General features: G+C 31.2%; 2 protein-coding genes and 1 long non-coding RNA gene across 3 annotated transcripts; 1 reads left to right on the plus strand and 2 right to left on the minus strand.

The window, feature by feature from the left end:
- Positions 1-2,332: 2,332 nt before the first annotated feature.
- On the minus strand, positions 2,333-3,064 carry LOC103841066 (protein RALF-like 34). The gene has a single exon (XM_009117577.3). It carries the CDS (start codon positions 2,894-2,896, stop codon positions 2,498-2,500), a length of 399 nt encoding a protein of 132 aa, XP_009115825.1. The 5' UTR covers positions 2,897-3,064; the 3' UTR covers positions 2,333-2,497.
- A 360-nt stretch (positions 3,065-3,424) lies between these two features.
- On the minus strand, positions 3,425-5,411 carry LOC103841067 (transcription factor HEC1). Its single transcript, XM_009117580.2, has one exon. It carries the CDS (start codon positions 4,447-4,449, stop codon positions 3,754-3,756), a length of 696 nt encoding a protein of 231 aa, XP_009115828.1. The 5' UTR covers positions 4,450-5,411; the 3' UTR covers positions 3,425-3,753.
- A 34-nt stretch (positions 5,412-5,445) lies between these two features.
- On the plus strand, positions 5,446-12,879 carry LOC117128552. Its single transcript, XR_004451915.1, has 2 exons — positions 5,446-6,550; positions 6,878-12,879. It is a non-coding gene; the product is annotated as an uncharacterized LOC117128552 (long non-coding RNA).
- The last annotated feature ends 8,740 nt before the right edge of the window (positions 12,880-21,619 follow it).

Here is a 21,619-nt window from a genome sequence, read left to right on the forward strand (position 1 = left end):
CGACGAACGGACTTACCGACGGAGAAGACGACGATCGATCTTACCGCCGGAGAACGTTGAGACGCCAGAAAGAGACGGGAGAGACGATGTCGGCGAGAAAGAAGCGAGCTTCGAAAGGGAAAGGAAAAGGTTAGTTCTCACCGTGCTCACCAACTCGTTGGGTTTTTTTTTTCTGGGTGGATTTGTGGATGTATTCGTGATGAGGCTGCAATTTCTGCATAATCTAAGTTCGTTATTGTGTTTTGGGGGCTTACGGGTGTTGGATTTTGTATTTTGGTTTAGGGTTCTGATCTAGGGTTTATGTGTAGGGGAAGTTATTTTGGGTTCTCTGTTTTCTGGTTTAGAAGGAGTATCTTCTTCTAGTATAGGATGTTCTTGAAGGGACATAAGAGATGGAAAAGCTTCTGGGCTCATGCTTTGGCAACCTGTTTAGGCTAAAAACAAGAGGGGTAGCTGCGTACATGTGTACAAAGAGAGAAAAGCTTATGGGCTCATTTTGCGTCATATCTTTGAGCGGTTAACGTGTACATGTGTACAAAGAGGAGTAGTTGTACTCATGGACATTAAAGAAAAATCGTATACAAGTAGGGGCCGATGATTGTGGGAATTGAAATCAGTGTACGTATGTGTGTATATTTTAAATTGGGGTTTTGAATTTATGCGGCTTCTGTAATGTGAAACTTGATGGAAGGGTGCATGCGTCGATGGCGTGTACATGTGTATAATAAAGTTTAGTTGTACGCATGGACAAGAGATAGTTTGGTATATATTATGTACACAAATTTGACTTAATTTGAAATAGTCATGACATAATTTGTCAATGGGAGAACGAATCGGTAAAGCTGTAAAATTTGAAGTTGTGATGACATAATTTATGAGCATATTCGATTTAGGGGGGAAAGGGGGGGGGAGTTGGGATTGTACATATAGAAATGGGTAAATGAATGTACATGTGAACGAGTTGCATTCGAACAGTTTGTAAGCGACATGGTAGATGAGTGCCAACACTGTCTAAACAAGCAAGTAAACGACATGTGTGTATTTTTTAAGTTGGGGTTTTGAATTTATGCGACTTCTGTAATGTGAAACTTTATGGAAGTGTGCTTCGGTGATATAGGATTCAACGCTTCGGTTGTGACCGGAACGGCCACAGTGCCCACCGCTTCGGTTGTGAAAATTTGAAAATATGTCCAGATTTTGGTATCTACATGTACACGAATTGCATCACCGGTGCATTTCTCGACTTAAAATCTTTCTCAGTCTCATCTACATATATACGTGTTGTGTGCAACAATAAGTTAAAAAAACTTTGAAATCTATGAAGCAATTTATCTCAGAACACATAAAGAAAAAAAAACAAAAAACTACAATATATGTATGTGCACCAGAATTTTGTGTCCACATGTACACGAAAATTATATATCCACATGTACATAACCCTAAATGTACACGATAATCAAACAGATTCATTCCCATGTGTGCTTTAAAATGACGATAGAAATACAAGACAGACCCGTCGTGAGTGAGCATGACAAGTGGTGTTGAGATTCCGGTGGCAAGTTCCTTAGTGTTAGGCGGCCAATATCTCAGTGAAGCGGATGGGGGCAGTTCGGTGTTGGGATAAAACTCCTTCAGCACATTGCTTTGCAGTTCAAGCAAGGTCATCGTGGGAGAAAGGGGGACGATCCTGGACATGTGGTGTTTGTCGATAGTGAATGGCCAGCTGCTGTCATCAGATGTCTTTCAGTCGCCGGCGATAACCATACACTGGTCCGCCATGGATAAACCTAGAAAGCAAAACATAGATGTTAATCAAAACGAGTTTCAGACAGTTGCAGTAAAACAAGTCGTTAAACATATATTAGTTAGCAAACCTCGGTTTAGATACCAATAATGAGGGTTGAGTCTCGGGTCCTCTGGCTTTCGATGGATAATTAGCAAATATTATCCTAACCTAATGAACATAGAACAAGGAAGAACAAAACTCAAAAACATGTGGAGATAAAGAAAGTTTTTCACTATAATTGATCTGGGCCGTAGGATGGAAGTTTAATCGGATGGTTGTGGTTAAATGGTAGTACATGTCTTATCCAGATCTGGGAAATGAAATCTCAGCCGTTAATGTTATAATGGGATCAATGGCTAGGACAAAAAGCCCGCTCAAAATGCAACTAATAACAAAATAGGAAGGTAACTTGTTTTTGGTAACTAACGAGAAAGGAAGGAGTTAGTTAAGGAGTAACACTAGTTGACAAGGAAAGTACCTCTGTATAACAAAGTGTCCTAGAGTGTAAATTAAAATAGGAAAAGTGTCCTAAAATGTAAATCTTTCAAATTACAAACCCAAAACCACGTGACCTTAGTAATTACCATAATTTTAATACATGAAATAGCACTGTAATAATAATTCCCGGTCTTAATTAAACGTAATTAAATCAGGGTTTAACACAATATTACGAAAATGCCAGTGGAGGGACAAAGCGGCAGATCTTTTGTTCTACCTCCGGCAACGAGTGATGGACGAGCAGCCTCGAGTGTAGGTATGAACTGGACCTCTAGCTCTAAAGCAGTTGTGAGTGTAGTAAGACCTTCCAGATCTCGGAGGACAGGGGACTCTGTTCGCCGACAATGCACCGTAGGAGATGTAGTATCTCCTCCTTTTCCAGTACAACGACCGTCGATCTGATACACCGACGTCGTCGTCTTCCTCCTCCCCCGCATCGTCAAAGCTTTCTATGTCGAATGCGTCGCCGTGAGAGGTCGGCCATTCGAATCCGTCGCCAAGAAGAACCAAGGATGGGTTTTCCGGGAGAGGTTCAGATCTCGGGAGTGAAATGAAGAGAAGAGAGACAATGATGAGGAGGAGGAGGTTAAGAGTAAGAGTCGGAGCTTCCATGGCAATGCTGGAGAAGAAAGCGAGTAAGAAGAGAGCAGCAGGTCACACACACACACACACGAGAAGTGGTGACTTGAGAGAGATTAAACAGCTGTGAAGCGAAGAGGAGTTCTAATTAATGCGACCTTGCTGAGGCTTTTCGGGGTGTGTTTACGGACAATGAGTTATCACGTGGGGCCAATATTATAAGAGATGTGACTCTGATTGGTTGTGAACCATTGCATCATCATCATCATCAATGGGCTGGGCTTTCTTATTGTTTTAAGCTATTCATCGTCTAATGGACCTTTTGGTTATTATCAACACTTTCGAAGTGACATTCGAGGCTACTTTGTTTTGGACCTACTCCGGTCTGTTTCTCAAGAGAGAGATACATTATACATAGCATGTAAAAGATGCTATTAACCTTGTCGATAAATTAGCAAATCACCAGCATCAATCCACTATATATTAACTATAAATAAATTCTAAAAGGAAACATTAAGGACCTCTGATGATTGGGAATGTTCCCTTTTTAGTTTGACAAACTTGAAATAAACATTTAGGTTTATTAAGTAAGCATACATGATACATATGATATATTTAGTGTGACAACAACAAAAAGGTCACACACACACAAGCCTGAAGCTGAAAACATCTATCACTAATGCTTAAAAATATTTCATTAACAAAGATAAGATATATTGAAAGTAGTTTCTAATTTACAACCCACTCCAAAACCATGGAGAGTCTGACATTAGAACCATCACATACATGGCCTAACACAGGAAGAATAAGGTCAAAAGACTCTTAATAGTTCCATTTTTTTTATTTGAAATTTTATAATGGTGTATCCATTAATTTAGTAAAAATAATCATCATCTAAGAATCTGTGCATTGCCCACCATCTGATGAGTCCCTATTGTTCCACACCCTTTCAAAACCACTCCTCCGCCGCCACCACCACTCACCGCCCCCGTGACTCCACCACCGCCGACCAACACCCTACCTCCTCCCCCGCTGTTAACGACCGCTTGCTCCTCCAGGGACTGCACTTGTTTCTTTAGAAACTTCACGTAATGAATAGCTTCGTCGAGCATGGAAGCCGTATCCATCTTGGTTCCACCAGGAACAAGCCGTTGCAAAATACGGATCCTCTCGCTTATCCTTTCCCTTCGGTGCCGAGCAGCCACACTCTGTGGATCTTTAGAGATCCTCACGTTCCTCCTCTTAGGTGGCTTAACAGCCTCGGGATCGATATGTATCGGTTGCATCACGGCGATACGAAAGATCATCTCTCGCATAGCTGCCATGTTCGCGCTATTGTTTCTTTTGTCGTGCAGAACGGAAGAGTAAGCTGTGTTGGGAGAGAGAGAAGAAGGGTTTGTGAGTAATCCGGAACCGTACCGGAAACCGGGTTCATAGGTCATTGAGTCAGGATGGTTGTGGTTTGAGTTGAACAGAAAAGGGTAAATGTTATTGTTGTTGTTGTGGTCGATGAAAGAGGGGTTTGTGTTACAGAACTCAGGAAGCTTCTCCATTTGTTGCATCATGTTCATTAAGTCAGAATCCATGGAGAAATAGAGATGCGGAAGCTGTTGAAATGGGAATGGAGAGTAACTGAGAAAAGCTTACAAAAAAATGAAATTTAGGGTTTTTTTCTTTCTTTTAGATGATTGATGATTGATGATGAGAGAAAGAGATGGTAAGAAATGGCAATGGTACTACTGCCCAATCAGAACTCAAGTAATACTACACAAGAAATGGAAGGATTTATATAGCAACTTGTGGCCCATCCTCCTCTTTTAACTTATACTATATATATATATATATATATATATATATATATATATAATATAAGGAAATTCTTCATATTTTCAACTCTCAATTTCTGTGTACTTGTCTATATATACATATATGTGTGTACATTCAATATTCAAATTTGTCTTATTGTCTTAGTGCAAATTCCAGTTTCACACATGCATTCAAATTAACGATTAATATATATATTATAGCAATTAAGATCATCATTATCTAGAGTTTATTTAGGCCGGAGTTCTTAGAAAAATATAATAAATTGTTTCTTAATTTTTAACTAAAAAGTTAAGAAATTGTTTTTTATATTCCACTAAAAACTTCGTCATAAGAAATCTTGGATAATGATGGTCTAACAAGCCAACAAATTTATTAGTACGGTGGATTTGATTCCTTATCGTTAAACTTAGTATCTATATAATGCTAATTCTCGAACATTTTTTTCTAGTGGAAATCATAATGTATTTATATATAACGAGCGGTTAGGTCGCAAAAATTTGTTTAGTGGAGACGTAAGCTATGGAAAAGCGTATGTGCATCAGTTCATGTAGCCATGTAGGAGTTACTATAAGTAGAATTATTACGTGACTTATCTTGCTTGGGAAACAGAAACAGAAACAAAAACACAGAAGTAACGAGTAATAGAAGATCGTTACATTTACTAAGATCGATGATGACCGTCGATCCACGCAGGTATTGACCATAAGATCTTAGATCTCATACGGACCATCTGGATCATTTGTCTCAGCCACATGTCTTACATCGTCTGGCTTTAATTACGCGACAGATCAAGGTGCATGAACCGCTCCCACCAACACAGCAAACGGGAATTCCATTCTCCACCGTTATTGTTCGTATTATATGCATTTTCATCAACCCAAAACTTTTTTTTGGGTAAATCAACCCAAACCTTTATTCCACCTTATTTCTCTTACCAACTGTTGGCGAAAACTCTGTTTTTTAATTGATCATCCACTGATTTTGCTGTATTGTATCAACAATATTGTTTTATTTGATCCAACAAAAATGATTCCTAAACAAGAAATTAAAATAGAAGAGAGCACACCATAATATCTATCGTCAGAACCCCCACATCCACATGAGATACGTCAGAATCCAGGGAGCAGTATTTTATTTCTAATAAATTCACTGGTTAAATATAAATTAATATGTAATCAATTGTATATTACTATGTAGTATGTATAAATTAATTACAATCTTTTGGTTAGAAAATGGGAAAATGTATAAGAAATGGTGGACGAACAAAAATAATAAGTAAAAGCAATATAGTATATACTATAAATAATAGATGATGATTAATCGGATCGCACTTGACATCGAGTCCTATCGTATGGCACGCTTCTCAAAGCCGATCAGTGAACGACTTCAATCTATTTGTTTTATATTGCTAACGCATATTTTATTTGTTGAATTTAACATATTATTGAATACTTTTGTTGCTTAGGGCATGATTATCGGGGTATTTTGGACTTGGTCTTTAGGTATTTCGTCCAAAATAAAAAATAAAAAAGATGCGATATCATAAGAAATTAAGCCGAACGTCCCCCATTAAGATGTTTTTGAACTGGTCCTTCGTCACAGGTGGCAGCATCCGATTGGAGAAGGTATCCATGTAGGACAAAGACCTCTTCTCCTCTCTCACAACTCTCTCTTGTCTCTTCCGTGTCTCTCTCGACAGCGATAGAGAATGACATCCAAATTCAAGCGTTTCTGGTTTCGATCGGTGGGGAGCAATCTTTTCACGTCTCTCACGACTCTCTCTTGTTCTCTCCCGAGCCTCTGTCGACGGCGATAAGTAACCGACATCCTCCTTCAAGCCTCTCCGCCAATTTGAAAAAGGTATGTTTTTTTTTCTACCGCTTTGAGATTTAATTGTCGATCTACCTCCTCCGAATGATTGCATCATTCCCGTTTGTTGATCTTGTTGCTGTTTGTCTTGATTGCATGATTACTAAGAACCATCAAATTAGTCCTACCAATAATCCTAATATTTGGGATTGTCCTTAACCTTGGTCCTTAACATCAAAAAAACACTAAATTAATCTAAGGACTTAAGCATAAGTCCTACCAATAATCATGCTCTTACCCCCACTGACTTTCCTTCTGGCATGATTTTCAGTTTATTAATATTGTCAACTTTTTGTTTTTCATTTTTGTTTCTCGCAGATGGCTTATTAACCAAAGAATTGATGATGAAATCGAAAAATAAAGACTCACCATCTGCTGCATCTGACAAGCCGATATCATTCCCAACATTGAGGAGGAAAACAAACAAATAAATTACCAATTTGCAAATGGAAATAGAGAAAAAAAAACAGTCATATTTATTTTTCTTTCATAACTTGTATCCTCTATATGATAATTTTATTTACCAACCGCATAATCTTGATATGTCACGAACTAGATGAAATAATAATCTACAAGAAGAGTAACAAGAAACGTGCTATTATTATTATTTTTTTATAAAAAAACTTGCTATTAATCTAAGCAAAATACTAGCAAATAGTAGTAAATGGTTCTCACGCTAAAAATACACACACACAAGCTCTCACTGTTCTTTCGAGATCTGTCTGCTTCTTTTCGTACAAAATCACATTTAAGGCTGGTTTTTTATTTAAATATAATTATGATTTTTTCGTTGGTGGATGGTTCTTCCCCATAATTAGATAAAAACAAGCAGACAAACCAAGTGCTTCGATCTTGGTTTTACCTTCTTATATCGACACCAACGTATGCAAAATCCTACGAAATGATGACGCTTCACTGCCACCACTGAGTGCACTCTCTCAATAATCAACATATCCCTTTTTAACTTTTACCCTACACCACTACAACAATAAATACTCATCCTTGTGAAGTTGTCCTCAGCATTTACGTATAATATATAAACACAGCTAACGTTTGTAATCAGCAAGATCAAGAAAATATATATCAAAGATTCCGTTATTCTTTTATCTTTTACCAATCATGCATGCATGTTCAATTAAGAAAAACCATGCATGTAACTTTTGTAAACATCATGAACTGCATCATCTTATTTGGTGAGCTAAAAGGGGGAACAACAACTGTTATTTCTTGTTTATGCTTTGCAATTTCTGTAGCAAGTTCGACTAGATAAACGAGCCCGTCTCGCATTTATACTCTTTTTCGACCATAATCGATCCTGATTTACTTTCGATTTGTTTGGGGTTTAATTAATTTTGTTATACATTTGATCGTGTTCCATCTTCGAAAAAGAGTAAGCGGTACTTATCAAAGCATAAGTATCATCTATCGTTATAATTTCAGAGTTAGAAATTCAAAGTTGAAGGAATATATACTCGATAAAAAACTTTGGAATTCAAGCTAAAAAGCGGGTCCATTACGTTTATTACATCTAGGGATTCTTTTCACAATATTATTTCATAGGTTTGGGACTTTATCATGACCTTCGTTTTGTTGTTGTTCTCCCTTTTCTCTCTCGAAAGATCTATGTGACAGCACAGTGGCAACAAAGGAGGACTTAAAAAAAAACTTATGAAGGACCACAGACATATTACGCAGGACAAAACTTAGGTTCACTCTATAGGATGAACTTTTAAATTCACTTCACCCTTTATAACCAATCAAATTTCTACATAGATTATTAATTAAAAATATTAAATTAAATAAAAATAGCTATAAAAATAAAAATGCTAATTTTAACGACGCTAACGCTTCCAACGAAACCCTAAACCCTAAATTTTAAATTCTAAACCCTATACCCTAAATTCTAAACCCAAATCCAAACCCCTAAACTCAAATCCTAAACCCTAATCCTAGACACTAAACTCAAACCCTATACCCTAAACCCTAATCCTAGACCCTAAATCCAAATTATATACCTTAAACCCAAAAAATAGACTATAAACCTAAACCCTATACCTTAAATCCAAGTCTTAGACCCTAAACCTAAACCGTAAATCTTAACCCAAACCCTATAGCATCTAAGTTTGGGGTTTGGGTTTTAGGTCTAGGATTTGGGTTTAGGGTATAGGTTTTGGGTTTAGGATTTACGGTTTGGGTTTAGGATTTACCGTTTGGACTTATGGTTAAAGTTTTGGGTTTAGGGTATATAATTTGGGTTTAAGGTTTATGGTTTGGATTTAGGGTCTAGGACTTGGGTTTAGGGTATAGAATTTAGGTTTATAGTCTAGTTTTTGGGTTTAAGGTATATAATTTGGGTTTAAGGTCTATGATTAGGGTTTAGGGTATAGGGTTTGGATTTAGGAGTTTGGGTTTAGGAGTTTGGATTTGGGTTTAAAATTTAGGGTATATGGTTTAGAATTTAATATTTAGGGTTTAGGGTTTAGGTGGAAGCATTAGCGTCGTTAAAATTAGCGTTTTTATTTTTTTTAGCTATTTTTATTTAATTTAATATTTTTAATTAATAATTTATGTGAAAATTTGATTGGTCATAAAAGATGGGGTGAATTTAAAGGTTCACCTTATGTTCTGTCCTATTACGCATATAAATGTCTTAAAGATATGAATATGATTGGTTTATCTCTGTATGGTAGTGGCCAAGCTGTCTCTCGGTCCAATGTATGTTGATATTAATCGTATTTTGGAACCAAATGGTAATCGTAGCGGTGTAAGTAATTATGGTATAGTTTATGAAAGCGTATAGAAACAAATACAGATTCGTATATTTGTAATAATTGTTGTTCTGTTAGATCTCTAACTCTCTATCTATCTTATTAAAACTCAAGTACAAAATGAGTTTGTTTGAAAATTTTGATATCTTATTAAAAAGAAGATTGTTGAGAATCTTGGATTGTAGTGTTAAAAAGAGGTTTAGCCAATCCATACCTGTCTTTTAAAAGCCCGTCGACTGAAATTAAAGCTTTTAGGCATAAATTTATCATTTTTATCTTCTATAGCCCAACTAATTAAAAATATAAATAATCTCTCAAAAATCGACTCCCTCTGACAAATCAAGTATTACCTTCATTTTTTCTTTCCTTTCTCCCCACGTAAAATACACACAATAAATAAATGATTGATAAGCAAAATATTCTAAAAATACAATCAATTAAATGTAACTTCCCTAATTCGTTACCATCTTTTGCGGAAAAAAAGGTTTTAGAATCTAACATTGCATAAGAATATACGATTATGTACAATAACAGAAAAAATATGATGCTATTTGTTTTAAAAATATACGATTGTGTACGTATTTTTATAAATTTTCAAATATAAATTAGGTTTGTTTGGAAAATGTATAGTAATTTTTTAAAAAAGTTTGTTTGGAAACATAGATTGTAGTTTAAAAAAAAATATTTGTTTGGAAACATGGATTGCAGTTTTAAAAGAGAGGTTTGTTTGGAAAATTGGAAACATAGATTGTAGTAAAAAAATATGTTTGTTTGGAAACATGGATAGCAGTATATTAAGAGAAAAAAGTAATGGACTTATATTTTTAAGAAAATTTGGAAGTCCATTATATTATGAGAAACTATCTATCTGATGCCTAATCGGGTTCGGTTCAGGTCTGTTTGGGTTTCGGGTTTCTGGGGTCAAAGATTTTAGCCTCATTCTAATATTTCTAAATTTTAGTTCGGGTTCGCTTCGGATATTTACGGGTTCGGTTCGAGTTCGGATAACCCATTTACATTACTTTTAAAATTTTAAAATTTATTATATATTTATATACTTTAAATTTCTCAAAACTATAAACAAAATAATATATTAAATTTAAATTTAAATAACATATGTTAGAATACCTAAACTTAACATATAAATTATTGGGAAATACCCAAGGATAGCACTAAAAAAGTTTTGATCATAAATATAGACTTTAAGAATCAAAATAACCAAAATATTTTATTAAAGAGATAAATATACATTTATACCCCTAGGATTAACTAATCCAAACCTTAGGGTTTAGAGTTAAGGGGTGGAGATTTCAGATTGAGGTTTAAAATTTTATAAAATAAAAAAAAATTTAAAAAAAAATTTAAAAAATAGTTTCAAAAAGTATTTTCGAATTACAAAAAGAAATTCTGAAAAAAAAAATTAAAAAAAAAATCAAAAAAGAAAATTTGAAAAAAGAAATTCAAAAAAAAATTCAAAAAAAGAAAAATTTATAAAAAGTTCAAATTTGAAAACATATAATTTTTTTTTAATTTTATTAAACTTTTCTGTTTTTTTTTTTTTAATATATCTAGGGTATTAGTGGTCTACTTTTGTGCGTCTATTCATGAGAATTGCCCTAAATTATTTTAATTCAAATATTTGGATCGAGAATCAATAATTATTTAAAATATTTTTGGTGTTTTAAGTATACTTTTACTATTTTATATATTTACTATTGATCATTTGTATATATTTTCAAGTATTTAAACCAGCTTAAAAGTATCATATATATTCAGATGTTTTATATATATTAAATCTAAAAATAATTAATATATATATAAGTATATAAATCTATTTCAGATACATTCGGGTACCCAAAATATTTTGGTTTGGATTGGATTCGGATTCGGTTCTCCAAAAACTAAAATTTTGAATAATTCAGATATTTAATCAATTTTAGTTTGGGTTTGATACTACTCTTTCGGATCAAGATCGGTTCGGTTCTTCAGATTCGGGTATTTTACCTAACTCTTATATTATTGACATGAAAAACATATAGACACATATTTTTAAAAATATATCCGCGCCGGCGTGCGGATCAAAGTCTAATAACTACATTGAAACACATACAATTGTTTCGCACAATGCATAGTTTTAGAGTGGGCACTACGTATGTTACAATAAGAAGTTAATTATTGGAAACAAATATCATATCATATTTTATTTCCTTATTTTATTTATAAATACTTGGGTAAGATACCAAAACTGAGATAGGTTGCCTCCCAACGCAAGGTAGCAATACAATTGTGTTCTTGTCTCAAGCATCATTTATGCTCCTTGCTCCACTAACAACCCATTTTATATTTATGATTAAACTAACTCAATCCAATTATTTTCACACAAGTAGTAAATAAATAAAATGCTAACTCCACAGAAAATTACATTGTTGTCTGATTATTGATAAGAAAAAGATCGTCCCACGTGAGATATCCCACAAAGGTCCCAACATCACCACAGAGAGTCTCTGATCAATACAATATCCTTAAGATTACATTTATATAGACATTTTCTTATAATATCTTCTTGGGCAAGTGCACTGTATTCTTCTGACACATTTCTATCATCTTACCTTTTTAATTCTTTTGTTTTCTCTTTGAAATATTGAAGAAAATTTGAGAATTTTTTAATTTGTTTATTACATTATCTTTTCTTCAATGCATTTTTCTTCTTCTTCGCCTCCTCTATCTCTCTTTATCATCTTGGATAAATTCTCATCTTCTATCTAACAGGATAAAGTTGATGCACCGTTCTTTGTTAATACTTAATACTGGCGCTATGCAATGTATATAAAGTATTTTATATCAAATACATGGAATATATATATTAATAGGAACAAATAAATATTCGAGATATTGTCAAATTAGCGACATCTTGTATGTCAGTGTACTAGTAGGTTCCAACTAAAACTGAACCGATTAAGTGTTTTTTTTCTAAGTGCTTGAACCGATTAAGTGTTTTATAAAATATATTTAAGATGCAAACAAAAGTCAAAATCTAGAACACGGAAGCTTGGTAGGAATGTACTAAAACGATATTGTTGATGTACCATTTAAGTAATTTGTAAAAGTGCAGTAAGATTGGGGAAAGAATGGGGACACACAAATAGGTGGGTTGATAAAGATTTTTTATTTTATTGAATTATAGAATAGTAGGCTTTTAAAATGGGTAGGTGTTGAAATACAGATCCCGATTTTATATAAGTTTGTGTTATATGTTGGTTTTCTTATTCTTTTTTGGGAAAATTGCTAAAAGAGAACAAAAAAACAAGGTTGTTGTCTTCTTGGTATAAAACCAACATGAAGTTGTCTCAATAGTATAATTTTTCTCATAATCCCAAAACTATCCCTATATTTAATCTAATTAAACACAATTTAAAAGTTAATTTGAATTTAAAAAAGAAGTTAATGAAAAAAATGAAAAAAAAAATTGAAAGGCAATCGAAAAAAAAAAAAGGTATAGATATGCATCATAGAGAACAAGAGTTTGTGAGAAGAATCAAAAGAAAAACTATGGGAAAACCATAGATTGATGAAGAAGAGAAGGGAGAATCATTTTTTCTTTAATTTTTTCAAGTAAAATCGACCATAACACGTTTTAGGAAGTTAGAATATTTTTAGGAGATTTTTATAATATTTCCTTAACTGAAATTTCATTAATTTTCGCAAAAAATCAGGTATTCTTATCCGTAGAAGGCGACTTCTAAAAGTTTAGAAGAATGATAAAAATTTTGAATACATTTTCTACTTTGAGTAGACGTAAGAGTACATTGTAGAAAACACATTCCCTAAAATTTAGAATACTTTATAAACGTAGAAGATGCATTCGGAAGGAAAGTGGATACCTTTACGATTAGTAGAATGCACATTCCTCTTTTTTAGAAATTTAGTAAATAGTAAAATGGACGTTCTAAAAGAAGTAGATGAACGTGTTTATTTTAGAAATTGTTTTCTACTATACTATTTTATGTTGAAGACGCATTCTACTTTTAGTAGAACGTATCTTAAAAATCTTATTTACCAAGTTTTTGAACAAAACAAAATTACCAGCTTGTGTATATGGATGTTTTATTAATTGTTTATATTTTTAATAATTTTTTTGATTCTCAAAATTATTTATTTCATTAGTTTTCAGAAATACAAAGGGTAAAAAGGAGAAAAAATGGACAAAACTAGTTTTATACCAAAGAGACAACAACCTGGTTTTTTTATTCTCTTTTGGCAATTTTCCCTTCTTTTTTTTGTTGGTTTGTTGATTATTTGGTATTTTGGTGCACTTCTTTGACTCCCTCGCACCTACGTCTCTTGTGCTATGTTAAATGTACTCATCTCTAACTTTCCCGGCCGGTGCACCTCACGACATATGCGAAACAAAATAGGATGTAAGATAATATAAATGTATATTGATGATTTGGGTATATGTGAATATTTTTTCTACTTTCGTCTCTAGATTTGAGAAGTGTCGTGTAATATATTGATGATATGGATACATGTGGAAATCGGACATGCTCATCCGTAAGATGAACTCCATCATCAAAAATCGGATCTCCGCGATGAGGTCAGAAAATGATCACACAGCAAGCGGTGTGATTCAACTTTGGTTCTCTCTCGTCTCGGGTCCGACCCCTTTTGCTCGTTACTCCTAATTAATGATTATGGCTGGGCCACAAACTTTCCTTCTCGCTGGGATTCTAATTTTGGGCCAGCCCATAACTTCTCTCTCGTTGCTTTTTGAGTTTGGATTCTAAGTTTCTAACTAAGGTCTTATGGCGGGAAAAAACCCGGATCCGAAGAACCGAAACAAATCCGAAAAATTAATACCGAACTCAAACCAAAATTAATTAAATACCCGGACGGAGTTCAAAATTTTGGTATCTAAGGAACCAAAACTGAATCCCAACCGAACCGAAGTATTTATATACCTAAATATATTACTTATTTTTAGATTTAATATATATTAAAAACATCCAAAATATATAAGATACTTTTAAGTTGTTTAAAATACTTGAAAATATACATAAATAGTCAAAAGTAAATGTCTAAAAAAATTAAAATATATTCAAAACACCAAAATACTTGAAATATCTATTGATTTTCTATCCAAATATTCAAATCATACTAATTTATATGTTAATTTTAGGTATCTTGACATATATTATACAAATTTATATGTAATACTATTATTTTGTTTTATAGATTTTGAGAAATTTTAAGCATATAATGAATATTAAATTTTAAAAATAATTTAAATTGGTTATCCAAACCCGAACCGAAATTTAGAAATATCCGAATGGAACTGCAATGTTTAAACCCGAAAATCCGAAACTCGAATAGATCCGAACCGAACCGGAATGGGTACCTGAACGCCCACCCCTACTAATGTCTATTGGGTTCATTATGGGTTTCTATTTTCAGTTATTATTATTAGAGTAGGGAATTATGTAATGCAATTTAATTTAATGCAATGAAATGTTCCAGAAAAAATATCGTGTAATATATAACAGATCATATACTGATCATATTGATTAGCACTTATTCTTCAAGTGTCGACATTCTTGAAAAAGTGTAGAAAGAACTAGTAGGAGGGATATTGAAGGAAGCTTTTACTCTAGAACGGAGTGAGGTTCTAGAAGTAGTTTCTCATTCGATACACTCTCCAAGCTTTATTACATACAGAGGCGTGCCTACAGTGTAATAAAAACGGCATTCGCCTCAGGTCTCCGATTAATATGACTGTTTTTAGGATCCCAAAATTTAAAATAATTTCTAGTATAGTGGTTTAGACTTATTAAAAAAAAAACATTTCTACGAAAATTAATTAATTCATTTTTTGAATTCATGTATTTTTTTCTATATGACATAATATAACATATTTACGTTATAAATTTATTCTTTTACAATATTAGACTTGTGTATTTGGTGAAAATAATATATCATATTAGAAAATTATTTTTATCACGGTTGTAAATAAATTTATTTTTAAAACTTGCCTTAGATCCGTAAAACTCTTCGCACGGCACTGATTACATAGTTTATGGAGGGAACGAAATGCTCGTAGACATCGAGATCAAACAAGAGATCAAAAGGTCTTGATCAAATGTGTGGATAAATTGATAAGATTAAAGATGTTAGCAGTCAAATGGAAGGATCAAAACTACTTTGAAAAAGGGTTATGCGTATGGTTTGGATCAAGAACGCATGGCTCTTCTTAGTTTTCCAAGTCCTAAAGGTTACCTCTACGAGAATATTGAGTTTTACGTTAGACACTCTATATACTGAAGCTTATACATTTTTTTTTTTGTGTTAATTTTCTAATGACATATTAAATTTGTATTAATTTATGTTAAACCATCTTTCATAGTATATGAGATCATTCTAATTTTTTATCAATTAATTTAGTAAAACTTCATAATACTATAAATCAATGGAATAACTACTATAAAATCGCTATTCTCTTGGAAAACAAAGACAACAAAGGTTTCAAACCTCTTTGAACATCATCATATGTTGGTGTAAGATGAACTATCCATTAAAAAATATATTATCATATTTTTTGAATTTTTATCAAAATCTATGTATAAATCACTATAAATATATTGAGTTTTACCTTAAACACTCTATATAATGAAGCTTATACTTTTTAGTTTTGTTTTAAAATTTCTAACCACATTCTACATTTGTATTAATGTATTTTAAACTCTCTTTCATAGTAATAATACATGAGCATCTTTCTAATTCTTTATCAATTAATCTAGTAAAAAAACATAGACAACAAAGATTTCAAACCTCTTTGACCATCATAATATGTTAGTTTAGGATGCAACTACGCATTAAAACAATATTGTTATATTTTTGATTTTTTCAAAATCTATGTATAAACCCATACGAAATATTGAGTTTTTACGTTAAACGCACTATATACTGAAATCTAAACTTTTAGTGTTGTTTTAAAATTTCTAACCACATTCTACATTTGTATTAATGTATGTTTAGCTATCTTTCATTGTATATGAGAATAAGTATAATTTTTAATCAATTAATTTAGTAAAATTTCATAATACTCCCTTAATTGGTGGAATCACCACTATAAAGTCACTATTTTCTTCAAAAACGGAGACAACAAAGGCTCCAAACCTCTTTGAACATCATCATATGTTAGTGCATGATGAAACTATGCATTAAAACAATATTGTCATATATTTTTGAAATTTTCTCCAAATCCATGTGTTAACCCGTACGAAAATATTGAGTTTTCGGTAAATGCTTTATATACTGAAACCTATAATATTTAGTGTGGTTTTAAATTTTTTAATCACATTTTACATTTGTATTAATGCATGCTAATCTCTCTTTCATGGTACATGGGCATCTTTTTAATTTTTTAACAATTAATCTAGTAAAACATCATATAATCCCTAAATTAGTTGACTAACTATTATAAAATCGCTATTCTCTAAAGAAACATAGACAACAATGATTTCAAGTCTCTTTGACCATCATCATATGTTATTTTAGTATGCAACTATGGATTAAAACAATATTTTTTTTTTAAATTTTCTCAAAATCTATGTTATAACCTCTACGAAAATATTGAGTTTTCGGTAAATGTTTTATATACTGTGGCCTATAATATTTAATGTGGTTTTAAAATTTCTAATAACATTTTAAATTTGTATTAATATATGTTAAAGTCTCTTTCATGGTACATGAACATCGTTCAACTTTTTGTATAAATTAATTTAGTAAAATTTCATATACTCCCTAAATTAGTGGATACACCATTATAAAATCGCTATTCTCTAGATAAATGGAGACAACAAAGGTTACAAACCTCTTTGATCATCATCATATATTAGTACACAAGGTAAATATGCATTACAGCAATACTGTTATATTTTTTTGAATTTTTCTCAAACTTTATGTGTTAACCCTACGAAAACATTGAGTTCTTGGAAATGCTTTATATACTGAAGCCTATGATCTTTAGTGTTGTTTTAAAATTTCTAACCACATTGTAATTTTGTATTAATTTACACTAAACACTCTTTCATGGTACATGGGCATTTTTCAAATTTTTAGTCAATTAATTTAGTAAAACTTCATATATTCCCTAATTTAGTGGACTAATCACTATAAAATCGCTATTCTCTAGAGAAACGGAGACAACAAAGATTTCAAACCTCTTTGTCATCATCATATATTAGTGCATGAATCAATTATGCATTAAATCAATATTGTTATATTTTTTTAATTTTTCTCAAAATCTATGTATTAATACATTCTATATTTGTATTAATGATTGAGTTTTTGGTAAATGATCTATATACTGAAGCCTATAGTCTTTAGTGTTGTTTTAAAATTTCTAACCACATTCTATATTTGTATTAATGTATGTTTAACTCTCTTTCATGGTGTATAGGAATCATTATATTTTTTTTTATAAATTAATTTAGTAAAATTACATATACTCCTTAAATTAGTGGACTAACCATTATAAAAACGCTATTTTCTAGAGAAATGGAGACAACAAATGTTCCAAACCTCATTGATCATCATCATATATTAGTACATGAGGCAACTATGCATTAAAGAAATATTTTTATATTTTTAAAAATGTCTCAAAATCGAAGTGTTAACCCCTACGAAAAAATTGAGCTTTTGGTAAATGATTTATATACTGAAGCCTATAATCATTAGTGTTGTTTTTAAATTTCCAACCACATTATACATTTGTATTAATGTATGTTTAGCTCTCTTTCATGGTATATAGGAATCGTTATAATTTTTTTTATCAATTAATTTAGTAAAATTTCATAATAATTCTTAAATTGGTGGAATAACCACTGTAAAAACACTATTTTCTTGAAAAAATGGAGATAACAATGTCTTCAACCCTCTTTAAATATCATCATATGTTAGTACAAGATGCAACTATGCATTAATACAATATTTTCATGTTTTTTTGAAATTTTCTCAAAATCTATGTGTTAACCCATACAAAAATATTGAGTTTTCGGTAAATGCTTTATATAATAAAACCTATAATCTTTAGTGTGGTTTTAATTTTTTTAATCACATTATACATTTGTATTAATGTATGGTAAACTATCTTTCATGGTACATGGGCATCTTTCTAATTTTTATCAATTAATCTAGTAAACATTCATATAATCCCTAAATTAGTGGATTAACCATTATAAAATCACTATTTTCTAAAGAAACATTGACAACAAAGATTTCAGGCCTCTTTGACCATATCATATGTTATTTTAGGATGCAACTACGCATTAAAACAATATTGTTATATTTTTGATTTTTTCAAAATCTATGTATAAACTCATACGAAATATTGAGTTTTTACGTTAAACGCACTATATACTGAAATCTAAACTTTTAGTGTTGTTTTAAAATTTCTAACCACATTCTACATTTGTATTAATGTATGTTTAGCTCTCTTTCATTGTACATGAAAATAAGCATAATTTTTAATCAATTAATTTAGTAAAATTTCATAATACTCGCTTAATTGGTGGAATCACCACTACAAAGTCACTATTTTCTTCAAAACCGGAGATAACAAAGGCTCCAAACCTCTTTGAACATCATCATATGTTAGTGCATGATGAAACTATGCATTAAAGCAATATTATCATATATTTTTGAAATTTTCTCCAAATCAATGTGTTAACCCCTACGAAAATATTGAGTTTTCGGTAAATGCTTCATATACTGAAGCCTATAATATTTAGTGTGGTTTTAAAAATTTTAGTCACATTCTACATTTTTATTAATGCATGCTAATCTCTCTTTCATGGTACATGGGCATCTTTCTAATTTTTTAACAATTAATCTAGTAAAACATCATATAATCCCTAAATTAGTGGACTAACCATTATAAAATCGTTATTCTCTAAAGAAACATAGACAACAATGATTTCAAGTCTCTTTGCCATCATCATATGTTATTTTAGTATGCAACTATGCATTAAAACAATATTGTCTTTTTTTTAGAAATTTTCTCAAAATATATGTTATAACCTCTACGAAAATATTGAGTTTTCGGTAAATGTTTTATATACTGAAGCCTATAATATTTAGTGTAATTTTAAAATTTCTAATAACATTTTAAATTTGTATTAATATATGCTAAAGTCTCTTTCATGGTACATGAACATCGTTCAACTTTTTTTATAAATTAATTTAGTAAAATTTCATATACTCCCTAAATTAGTGGACACACCATTATAAAATCGTTATTCTCTAGAGAAATAGAGACAACAAAGGTTCCAAACCTTTTTCATCGTCATCATATATTAGTACATGAGGCAAATATGCATTAAACAATATTGTTATATTTTTTTGAATTTTTCTCAAACTCTATGTGTTAACCCCTATGAAAACATTGAGTTTTTGGAAATGCTTTATATACTGCAACCTATAATCTTTAGAGTTGTTTTAAAAGTTTTAACCACATTCTAAATTAATATCAATTTATGCTAAACTATCTTTCATGGTATATGGGCATTGTTCAAATTTTTTAGTCAATTAATTTAGTAAAATATCATATACTTCTTAAATCAGTGGACTAACCGCTATAAAATCGCTATTCTCTAGAGAAACAGAGACAACAAAGATTTCAAACCTCTTTGTCATCATCATATATTAGTGCATGAATCAATTATGCATTAAATCAATATTGTTATATTTTTGAATTTTTCTCAAAATCTATGTATTAAATACATTCTATATTTGTATTAATGATTGAGTTTTTGGTAAATATTGAGTTTTTGGTAAATGATCTATATACTGAAGCCTATAATCTTTAGTGTTGTTTTAAAATTTCTAACCACATTATATATTTGTATTAATTTATGTTTAGCTCTCTTTCATGGTATATAAGAATCATTATATTTTTTATCAATTAATTTAGTGAAATTTCATAATACCCCATAAATTGGTGGAATAACCAATATAAAATCATATATTTTCTTGAAAAACGGAGACAACAAAAGTTCCAAACCTCTTTGAACATCATCATATGTTAGTACATGATGCAAATATGCATTAAAAGAATATTGTCATATTTTTTTGAAAATTTCTCAAAATCTATGTGTCTCTACGAAAATATTGAGTTTTCGGTAAATGCTTTATATACTGAAGCCTATAATCTTTAGTGTGGTTTTAAAATTCCCAATCACATTTTACCTTTGTATTACTGTATGCTAAACTCTCTTTCATTGTGTATGAGCATCTTTCAACTTTTTTTATAAATTAATTTACTAAAATTTCATATATTCCCTAAATTAGTGGTCTAACCATTATAAAATCGTTATTCTCTAGATAAATGGAGACAACAAAGGTTTCAAATCTCTTTGATCATCATCATATATTAGTACACAAGGTAAATATTCATTACAGCAATACTGTTATATTTTTTTGAATTTTTTTCAAACTTTATGTGTTAACCCTTCGAAAACATTGAGTTCTTGGAAATGCTTTATATACTGAAGCCTATGATCTTTAGTGTTGTTTTAAAATTTCTAACCACATTGTAAATTTGTATTAATTTACACTAAACACTCTTTCATGGTACATGGGCATTGTTCAAATTTTTAGTCAATTAATTTAGTAAAACTTCATATATTCCCTAATTTAGGGGACTAATCACTATAAAATCGCTATTCTCTAGAGAAACGGAGACAATAAAGTTTACAAACCTCTTTGACCATCATCATATATTAGTACATGAATCAACTATGCATTAAGAAAATATTATTATATTTTTTGATTTTTTCTCCAAATCTATGTGTTAATCCCTACGAAAATATTGAGTATTTGGTAAATGATTTATATACTGAAGCCTATAATCTTAAGTGTTGTTTTAAAATTTCTAACCACATTCTATATTTGTATTAATGTATTATTAGCTCTCTTTCATGGTATATAGAAATCATTATAATTTTTTATCAATTAATTTAGTAAATTTCATAATACCCCCTAAATTGGGGAATAACCAATATAAAATCACTATTTTCTTGAAAAACGAAGACAATAAAAGCTCCAAACCTCTGTAAACATCATCATATGTTATTACATATGAATTAAAAAAATATTGTCATGTTTTTTAAAATTTTCTCAAAATCTATGTGTAACCTCTACGAAAAAATTGAGTTTTCGGTAAATGCATTATATACTGAAGCCTGAAATCTTTAGTGTGGTTTTAAAATTTATAATCACATTTTACATTTGTATTAAT

The sequence above is a fragment of the Brassica rapa genome, chromosome A09, assembly GCF_000309985.2.
Source record: "Brassica rapa cultivar Chiifu-401-42 chromosome A09, CAAS_Brap_v3.01, whole genome shotgun sequence".
NCBI classification, from domain to species: domain Eukaryota; kingdom Viridiplantae; phylum Streptophyta; class Magnoliopsida; order Brassicales; family Brassicaceae; genus Brassica; species Brassica rapa.

Excerpts from the sequence above, each read along its gene's own strand:
- LOC103841067 (XM_009117580.2), bottom strand. The coding sequence starts at position 4,449 with ATGGATTCTGACTTAATGAACATGATGCAACAAATGGAGAAGCTTCCT.
- LOC103841066 (XM_009117577.3), bottom strand. The coding sequence starts at position 2,896 with ATGGAAGCTCCGACTCTTACTCTTAACCTCCTCCTCCTCATCATTGTC.